General features: G+C 49.0%; 3 protein-coding genes across 3 annotated transcripts; 2 read left to right on the forward strand and 1 right to left on the reverse strand.

Annotated features, from left to right (window-relative positions):
- Positions 1–62: 62 nt before the first annotated feature.
- On the forward strand, positions 63–2,213 carry tobi (target of brain insulin). The gene is made up of 2 exons (XM_001359815.4): positions 63–1,884; positions 1,948–2,213. The coding sequence occupies exons 1-2, from the start codon at positions 108–110 to the stop codon at positions 2,145–2,147; spliced, it is 1,977 nt and encodes a 658-aa protein (XP_001359852.3). The 5' UTR covers positions 63–107; the 3' UTR covers positions 2,148–2,213.
- rha lies at positions 2,185–6,560 on the reverse strand. The gene is made up of 5 exons (XM_001359816.4): positions 6,228–6,560; positions 5,714–6,159; positions 5,218–5,641; positions 2,481–5,157; positions 2,185–2,426 (listed from the first exon to the last, which is right to left on the reverse strand). The coding sequence occupies exons 1-5, from the start codon at positions 6,322–6,324 to the stop codon at positions 2,273–2,275; spliced, it is 3,798 nt and encodes a 1,265-aa protein (XP_001359853.3). The 5' UTR covers positions 6,325–6,560; the 3' UTR covers positions 2,185–2,272.
- A 1,152-nt stretch (positions 6,561–7,712) lies between these two features.
- LOC4803053 (uncharacterized) lies at positions 7,713–8,700 on the forward strand. Its single transcript, XM_001359817.4, has 3 exons — positions 7,713–7,921; positions 7,989–8,361; positions 8,426–8,700. The coding sequence occupies exons 1-3, from the start codon at positions 7,757–7,759 to the stop codon at positions 8,593–8,595; spliced, it is 708 nt and encodes a 235-aa protein (XP_001359854.2). The 5' UTR covers positions 7,713–7,756; the 3' UTR covers positions 8,596–8,700.
- The last annotated feature ends 245 nt before the right edge of the window (positions 8,701–8,945 follow it).

The raw sequence follows: 8,945 nt of genomic DNA on the forward strand, positions 1-8,945 counted from the left end.
AATTCTCGATCGATTTGGGTTCCTTATCACACGGCTATAATAGGCATAAAAACTCCCACCTGCGCTGCCTGCCCGTCAGTCGTTCCCAGTGAGACCTACCTTTCAGAATGCACACGAAACTCTTGCTGCTTTTGGTGGCAGCCGGCTGCTGCCTCTGGAGTGTGGCCAGTGCCTGCCAGAGCATCGAACAGCGTTACAAATTCGCCAACAGCAACATCTACGTGCGGCTGCGACGCGGCGATAAGCTCCAGTACGAACTGATGAGGGGCGACAAGAGCTTGCAGACAGTGACCTTCGACAACTTTGCCACGACCAACAATCTGGTGGAGTCGGAAAACGGCGGCTACAAGATCACCGATGGCACCAACACCATCGAATTCACGTTGGTCAAAAGCGGCGTGGTCACGGGCACTGGCAGTGATGTAACCCATGTGCGAGTGGCCCGCGATCAGGTGCTGCAGGGTCAGCAGCCCAGGGATTGCTTCTCCCTGAACACAGGAGTCACCCATTGGTTCAGCGGACCCGAGCAGAAGAAGCACTACTGGCCCGTGGAGCGTCAGAACCACACCAACTACTCGTATCTGCCCAAGGAGCTGGACAACTTCGGTGTGGGAGAGCGCTACTGGCTGAACAGCGACGGAGTCTTCCTGTACGTGGAGAACAACACGCCGCTCTTCATCGACCAGAACTCTGCGGGCTACGAGGGCAAGCTGTGCTTCAGTGCGATCAGTGCCCTGCCCTACGATCCGCGTGTCACCTCAGCGAAGTTCGTCTACCATGTGGCAGTGGCCAAGGATGCCAAGGCTGCGCACAAGTATGCGGTGAAGACTTTCTTGGGACAGCCTACAGGACACCCCGATGAACGGATGGTACGGCATCCGGTTTGGTCCACGTGGGCCCTGTACAAGGCAGAAGTCGACGACGGCGTCATTCGCGACTTTGCCCAGCAGATCCTCGACAATGGCTTCGAGAACAGTCAACTGGAGATCGATGACGATTGGGAGGACTGCTACGGTGCTCTCACTTTCCGAAAGAACAAGTTCCCGGAGACCAAGACCCTCACCGATGATCTCAAAGCACTGGGCTTCCGTGTGACCCTGTGGATCCATCCCTTCATCAACAACAATTGCACGGCGATCTATGAAGAGGCCAAGGGTCTGGGCTACCTGGTGCTCGACCACGAAGGAAGCTCGGACACACAGTGGTGGAACAGCAAGGCCAAGGATGCTGCCATTCTGGACTTTACCAAGTCTGAGGTCCGAGAGTGGTTCACTAATCGCTTGAAGCGGCTGCAGGATGAGGAGGGCATTGACAGCTTCAAGTTCGATGCCGGAGAGATCACCTGGCTGCCCAGTGATCCCGTGCTGCAGGGCGACGGCTCAATGGTGACTCCTCTGCAGGCCGTTGGCGACTATGTCCGGACGGTGGCTGCCTTCGGCGACATGGTTGAGGTTCGCTCCGCCCAAAACACCCAGGACCTGCCCATCTTTGTGCGCATTGTGGACAAGGACTCCGAATGGGGCTGGAACAATGGCCTGATCACGCTGATCACCTCGATGATGCAGATGAACCTGAACGGCTATCCCTTTGTCCTTCCCGACATGATTGGCGGCAATGGCTACTACGAGAGGCCGCCCAACAAGGAGCTTTTCCTGCGCTGGCTTCAGGCCAATGTCTTCATGCCCGCCCTCCAGTATTCCTTTGTGCCGTGGAACTTTGACGACGAGACCATCGCGATCAGCAAAAACCACACCAAACTGCACGCTGACTACACACCTTACATCATGAAGTTGTTCAAGCGGGCAGTGGAGACTGGCGAACCGGTGAACCCACCACTCTGGTGGATTGCCCCGAATGATTCGGTAGCTCAAGGAATCTACGATCGTGAGTAGTAGCTTTCTAGTCAAAGATATCTTGTCCTTAACACCTGTATCTCTCTCTCCGCAGAGTTCCTTCTTGGCGATGATATCATTGCTGCTCCTGTGGTGCTTGAGGGTGTCACCAAACGGGATGTGTACCTGCCAGAAGGTGAATGGAAGAACGGCAATGGCGACGAGGTGTACAGCGGTCCCATCTGGATCATGGACTACCCTGCCCCATTGGACACACTGCCGTACTTTGTGCGTGTGGGATTCGAGATGAACTAAAGTCAATTTTATAAATAATCTTAAATTTTATTACTCTAACAAACAAATATAAACAGTGAAAATAAACTAAAAATTGATACTGTTAATTTGGTAAAAGAACAGACAGTCACAGGCACGGTCACAGTTCATAAATCGATGGAATTATCGGACGCATATTCCCTGGATCCGGATATGGAGCTAACCTGGAAACTGGGTGGCCCATTGATGTGGCGCAGGTATCCATATTCCTCCTCAAACTCTTGCATATTCTTTGTTAGAACATTCTTCAGATCAAACGAACTGCAATGAGACTTGGTTAATATTGATTGGGCTTTGAATACGTTTAAGACCTACCATTCGTCGATGAACCCGACCTCTCTTTTCACATTCTTCTCGTACATAGCCAGCTTCAGGTCCTGGACTTGCTTGACCGAGCGACGCCATTGCTTCTTGTAGCGATCCTTCTCCTTGGACAGCTCCACATATCGATCGTTCTGGGAGCGCAGTTCCTTGAGTATGTGACTGAGTTCTCTGTCATCGGGTCCCTTTCCCTGGTCGTGCAGCTTGTGGATCTGCATCTCCATCTGGAAGATGCGCTCCTTGAGCTTCGTCTTCTCAATCGCCAGCTGCTTGTTCTCTTGTTGCATTTCCTGACTACGCTTATCAAAGAGCTGCACCTGCTCCTCGATATCTCTCTTCAGCGTGCATATGTGCTGCTCCAGTTCGTTCAACTTTGCCTCGTAATCGATGATAGTGTCCTTACTCGCCTGGTTGCTGGCCAAAGTCTCATCGAGAGTAGTGTTCCGGCTTAGCTCTTGGTATTCCATTTTCTCCAGTTCATTCTTGTACTGCTGCTCCTTGCCCGCTAGCTCCTCCTCAAAGAGCCTAATCTGATGCTGGCGCCAGGACTTTAACTTCTCGCCAAAGTCTTTAGGGCTTAAACATTCCACAGCGCTCATATAAGACGTCCGTTCGGGTAACTTGAGGGTACTGTCTTCCCTTAGACATTTCTTGGATGATGTCTTCTCAGCCGCTGAAAGATCATCTGATTTCTGGTTAATCACGGGCTTTGACCTCTTTTTAACGACTTTCTTCTTGGGCTTATCTTGAACTTGAACTTCCCTTTGCTCCGATGGTTCCACAACTACAACAGGTATTTTCTTCCTCGATTTCTTTTTCAAAGGCTTATCTGGTACCTCATTTGACGTTTCGTGGTCGATCTTTTCTTCCTGGATTGTGGTCTTGGATGCCTTCATTTTCTTGATCATCCGCTTTATACGCTGCTCGCTTGCTTGAGAGCTTATGACTTGTAAAGAGCTCTCAGAACTCACAATTGAGAGTGAGTGCTCTGACGACTCCACTGGCAGTACAGACTTCTTTTTTTTCGCATTATCAACATGCTCTTTCACCTCCACATTGTCAGAGACGGGATCCTTTTTAACTCTCACTTTACTCGACCTTGCTTTTCTGAGTTTCTTTTTCGATTCCACTAACTTTGGCTGCTCCAAGGCCGCTTGATCCTCTTGCAGAACCTTGCGGAGCTGGGCCTGGCATGTCTGTTCCAGGAACTTTTCAGTTTCGTCCAGGGCCTGCGCCTGTATCTTGTTCACCTCGACCCAACGTGCCCGCAGGCTGAGCTCAGTCGTGGACATTTTACCCTTCGTTGGGGCTCTTGGCTTTGCTGGGACTTTCTCCTGGTTGGACTCTGGTTCCTCGGAAGGCTGCACCTTGAATTTCGACTTGCGTTTACCATGCTGCACATTAAACACCTCACACACCGAGGCACTACTGATATCCAAGTCGCTGTGCTTTACTTTAACGCTGAATGTCTTTTGCGGACTCTCCCTCGAGGTGGCATAATCCTCTGACCAAACTGACTCTATGCTAGCTGACGTTTCATCAATACTTTCCTGCACGAATCGTTTCTGTCCTGAGGAGACTCTTCGATCATACGTTTCTTTGCTGTGTGATTGGTTGATGGACAGGACAGACCTTTGTTTGGACGATAGAAGTTTCGTTCTCGAGGCCTTCTTCAGATGTTTACTGCGCACCCGAAGATCAGGTTGATCAATAGAATCGGAGCATGGAGTTGAATCTGATTCAGAGAGATCCTCAGCAGGTACTTTGTCCATCTTTCTTGATTTTCTCAAGTTTTGTTGGCTTCTGTTTTCGAAAATCTCGACACTCTTTGAAAGCTTTTCTACCTCCTGTCCCAGCAGCTTAGTCAACTGCTCCATGGAGGGTGCTTGTTCTGACTCCTTACCAGGCTTAATGTCTGTCGCCTCTGCATTTATTTTAGGTCTTTTGGATGGAACTAACGACTGGTCAGCTCTTTCGGATTCCTTTCTTTCTACATTTTTCGAAGCCTTTGCCCTTTCCTTTCCTTCCCCTATGAGCTCCTCCTGGGGCCCTTCGCTGTTCTGATCTTTTGATATGTCATTATTGAATTTTTGATTGCCGTATATGGCTAGACATTCAGTAGCATTGGAAACATTGGAGTATTGAAATGTTGGGCTGCTGCTAATCTTCTTCGGTTCTATTGATTTTCGCAAGATTTTCGTTGAGGAATGCCTTCTGACCACACACACCTCCTCGATGTCTTGCTCGAATTCAGTTTGGGTAGACTTCTTTCGGCGCTGAAGGTCCTTGCTCGTGTAAGCAGACTCTCCGGAGTTCTGCGCATCGGTCGAGGGCAAAATTGCATTCGATGGAGCATCTGTTGCCTCAGCGCCCACCTTAGGACTGGCATTTTCATCCTTCGGATGTTTGGATTCACTCTGCCGTTCTTTTGAAAGCGCAGAAGGGTCTGGCGGCCGATCGTGCTTCAACTCCTCCAAAGCGCAGGTCGGGCGCGAGTAGATGGCCTTGAGCTCCACACTAAACGCGTACTCCATCTGCGGCTTCAAGTCCCTAGAGCTGTCCATGCGCCCAAACCGGTTGAAGGTGAAGCAGCCATTGCGCACAAATTTCCGGTTATCAAAGAAGTAGCTATCCGCCGGCAGCAGCTTGCCAAAGTCCATGCGGTAGTTGGCTGAGGCGGAGAGTTCATGGTAAGTAGGGATTGGAAGGGCTATGATATCCCAGTACTCACCAATGGCCGTTCCATTCAAGTACATATTGATGGGTAAGTAGAATATCCGCTGGAAGTAGAGACGGATGCTGCGCAGGGAGGATTTGAAGCGGAGTCCCAGCACATCGTTCAGGATGTAGGCATCGGAGTCGTTGGGCTTCAGCTCAATGCTGGTCACATTTCCAACGAAATCGAACACGAGGGTAACTGATTTGGTTGTTTGCTTGCTGAGAGACTTGACCAGTTTGGCCAGGTTTTTGAGCGTCTTGAACTGCAGCACCACCTCGATGATGTCGCAATCGATCAGTGGATCATTGCCCACCTGCAGCAGACCCAGTTGCACGAGTGATTGCACGTATACATTGGCCTGTGACTGCAGCATGCTGGCAGTGATCGAGTGACCTGGTGACTGTAGCGGCCCAGTGGGATTGGTTGTCCCCTTGCTCTGAAATGGGAACCAGAAAGGGTACATTTTAGCACGGAAAGCCATAGGAGGGGAGGGATGGCGTCCGCTTACATGGGAAACCTGCATCAGATGCTCAAAGTCCTCGTTGTGCAGAATGGACTTCTTGATGATGGCCAGCAGGAGCAGCACCTCGGGTTTGTGGGAACGGAACTGGGTGTTGATGCAGATCAGCTTGTGCCAGAACATCTTCAGGTGCAGCGAGTTGCTGTTGCCCGACGAGGCAATGACGGGGAGTCCTCGCACGGGCAGCAGCACAGTTCCAATGGCCTTGCGCTGCAAGTGTTTGCTGCAGGTGAAAAAGGTGAGCTTCACGGGTCGGTGGTCCGTCTTGATCCGCTTGATGGCCGCCATGTCGCACTCCCAGATGCAGTTGCTGTTGAAGATGATCGTCTCTGCCGTCGCCGAGGGCGTGCCCTCCACCTCAAAGTCCACCGTATTGAGGGCTGCGTTCATCATAATGGTCTCCCGCTCGCCATCGCGTCCATTAAAATTGATGGCTAAAACAATGGGAAAATACACATTAGTTGGAGTAGTGCTCATCTGAGTACTTTGTATTTCCATTTACCCTCCACGACATGCAGCACCACGCAATAGACCTGATCGTCCTTGTCTTTCGTATCACCTTCGGCCAGATACCGCGGCGTCTTGTTCCGATGGATCATCTTCTTTTGTAAGACGATCTCTCTTACGAATAACTTAATAATTTCAAAATACTAATTCGCACAATTTGCAAAACAAAATTTAAACTTGGCGCCACCGCGTTCGTTGGTATTTAGCGTATGTGTGTGTGTTTCCGCGATACAGTTTGACTGAATCTGTTTTCACTTTGAGGCTCCTTTTTTGTTGATGTTTCCTTCCAGACAGACGGCCTTTTCGTTGACGTTTCGCCCGAGTGCACAGGACAAGCCTAGCCTGCTGGGACCGTTGCCATGGATATTATTTCAATTTCACAAGGTGTGTTAGGGCAACGGGGTTGCATTAACATGCGCACATAACATTAACATTAACATTAACTTAACATTTACTATAACATTAACAGACATCGTGGAGCGCCACTGCGCCGCCATGTAGATGCCGTAGTTCCAAAGAAAAACGTCATGGCGCTACGTACGCTATGTAAAATAGAAGGTGGGCTAGAAGATTCTTTGCTGTTTATGGGCCAATCTAGGCTTGCGATGGCTTCTTGTGATTTCATGGAGTCCCTTACAAGGATCAAGGATATTTCGCATGTCAGACATATTCAGGCTTTTCAGCTACTTATAGTCCGATCAAGGTTTTCCATGGCTTATAAAGACCTTGATGGAGTCCTTTACAAGAATCAAGGCTATTTTTCCATTCAAACATATGGATGTTCCCTTGCCATTTCTGACCCGATGTGGACGGGATACGCTTTTTCAAAATCGGGAGAACGTCCTGCATCATTTCATCCCAGATTGACATTATCGACTATAAGGATTGATATCAAGGACAACGTGGATTCAGAGTAGATCGGACAAATCCCCTTGACCCTTTGATGCGTAAAGCATAATCGACATTTGGAAGTTTTCGCCGATCTGATCGTTCTCATGTTCTAGTATACCCAACATTCCGAATAGCTAAAATATATGATGCCTATAACTGATTACGCTATAAAGGAAATCTGAGCGCGGCTAGAAATGAACCCAAAACAAACCATTCATTCCAATCAATATCAATGGGAAATACTTGAGGAACGTTAATTCAATCAACATTATTCAGATAACCCAAATGCCATCGCAAAATCTATAAATACAAGTGCTTGTAGTGGTTTTTGGCAATCTTGACGCGATTCCTCATAGCTTTCGACGTATTTATGAATATTTTGCTATGCGTTCATAGAGATGCTTATCCGGGGCGGCCTATCGGGATTTGGAGTGGCGATTCTGCTACTGTTGACCAGGAGTACATCTGATATTATTATCAACAGAGCGTTATCATGCCAAGAGCCATTGTAAAACTCTCGAATCGAAATGATAAGGTATGTTGGACGGACAGGAGCAGAGGGCACACATATAAAACATGGACCCGGCTCGGCAGGTGGCATTGTGAAAGTGAAACCAAACGAAATTGAATACCATGAAGTACCTGCTCAGTGTTGCCTTGCTGATGGCCATCGGTCTGCAGCAGATCGATGCCCACGGCATGATGCTGAATCCTCCGAGTCGCTCGTCCCGCTGGCGCTACGATGGTTCCGCTCCCCAGAACTGGAACGACAATGAACTCTTCTGCGGTGGTTTGTATGTGAGTGAAGCGGGGATATTCCAGTATGGAGCAGATGGATTAAAGTCCAGACATCTCTTCCCTATAGACCATGTCCAACAATGGAAATCGGTGCGGACTGTGCGGCGACAATTTCTTGGATGGACAGCCGCGTGCCAATGAGATCGGAGGAAATATTGGTGGGTATGGTGTCGTTACCAGGAGCTATCCCGCTTCCAATGCCATCACCGTGGGCGTGAAGATAACCACCAACCATTTGGGCCACTTCGAGTTCCATTTGTGCAACCTGGATGCCTTCGGCCAGGAGTCCGAGGATTGTTTCAATCAGAACCGCCTGCGCTTCCCCGATGGCAGTGAACGGCTGTACATTGGTGAAAAGAGAGACGAGTTCGATGTGACTGTTCTCCTGCCCGAGAATCTTACCTGCACCCACTGTGTCCTCCGCTGGACCTATGTTGGAGGTATGTCTTAAAGGGGTTTCTTTTCTACCACTGATTGATATGCCTCTGTGTCTCTGTATCTTAGGCAACAACTGGGGCATCTGCGATGATGCCGGCAATGGAGCTTTGGGCTGCGGACCCCAGGAAACTTTCAAGAACTGCGCCGATGTGAGCATCAATTGGGGCCGTAACATTCTCAAGGATACGGCTGCCTCTGATGTCGATGTCGTTGAGGTGCCCGTTGAGGTGGCCTAAGAACTCCATACCCAGCGAACAACGAACTGCCATCAAAGTCTGAAGGTGTCAAACACCAAAAAGTTTGCCAAAGTTAAATAAAGAACTGAACATTTTTCAAAAAGAGTCGTTTGAAGCTGAGGCCTTAAAGTATGCCTTAAAGAACTTGAAATAACCAATCGATAATCAAGTTTTCGATAGCGCTCGTTATAAATTTGAATCAACCTAATAATCTTTGAGAACTTTACCAACTGATATCGCAGTCTTTCTGAATAGACTGTACGGATAGTTTACATAGAATTTCATTACATTCTTACTTCCGGAGGTGATTCCGAGGAAAAAACCCTTCTTATCTTTATAGGAATTCCTTA

This window comes from Drosophila pseudoobscura, chromosome 2 (genome assembly GCF_009870125.1).
Source record: "Drosophila pseudoobscura strain MV-25-SWS-2005 chromosome 2, UCI_Dpse_MV25, whole genome shotgun sequence".
Lineage (NCBI taxonomy): Eukaryota > Metazoa > Arthropoda > Insecta > Diptera > Drosophilidae > Drosophila > Drosophila pseudoobscura.

Excerpts from the sequence above, each read along its gene's own strand:
- tobi (XM_001359815.4), top strand. The coding sequence starts at position 108 with ATGCACACGAAACTCTTGCTGCTTTTGGTGGCAGCCGGCTGCTGCCTC. Across the intron at positions 1,885-1,947 it reads AGCTCAAGGAATCTACGATC|AGTTCCTTCTTGGCGATGAT; the intron begins GTGAGTAGTAGC and ends CTCTCTCCGCAG.
- rha (XM_001359816.4), bottom strand. The coding sequence starts at position 6,324 with ATGATCCATCGGAACAAGACGCCGCGGTATCTGGCCGAAGGTGATACG. Across the intron at positions 5,642-5,713 it reads ATCTGATGCAGGTTTCCCAT|AGCAAGGGGACAACCAATCC; the intron begins GTAAGCGGACGC and ends TTCCCATTTCAG. Across the intron at positions 5,158-5,217 it reads CTTGAATGGAACGGCCATTG|CCAACTACCGCATGGACTTT; the intron begins GTGAGTACTGGG and ends TCTCCGCCTCAG.
- LOC4803053 (XM_001359817.4), top strand. The coding sequence starts at position 7,757 with ATGAAGTACCTGCTCAGTGTTGCCTTGCTGATGGCCATCGGTCTGCAG. Across the intron at positions 7,922-7,988 it reads TCTTCTGCGGTGGTTTGTAT|ACCATGTCCAACAATGGAAA; the intron begins GTGAGTGAAGCG and ends TCTTCCCTATAG. Across the intron at positions 8,362-8,425 it reads CCGCTGGACCTATGTTGGAG|GCAACAACTGGGGCATCTGC; the intron begins GTATGTCTTAAA and ends TCTGTATCTTAG.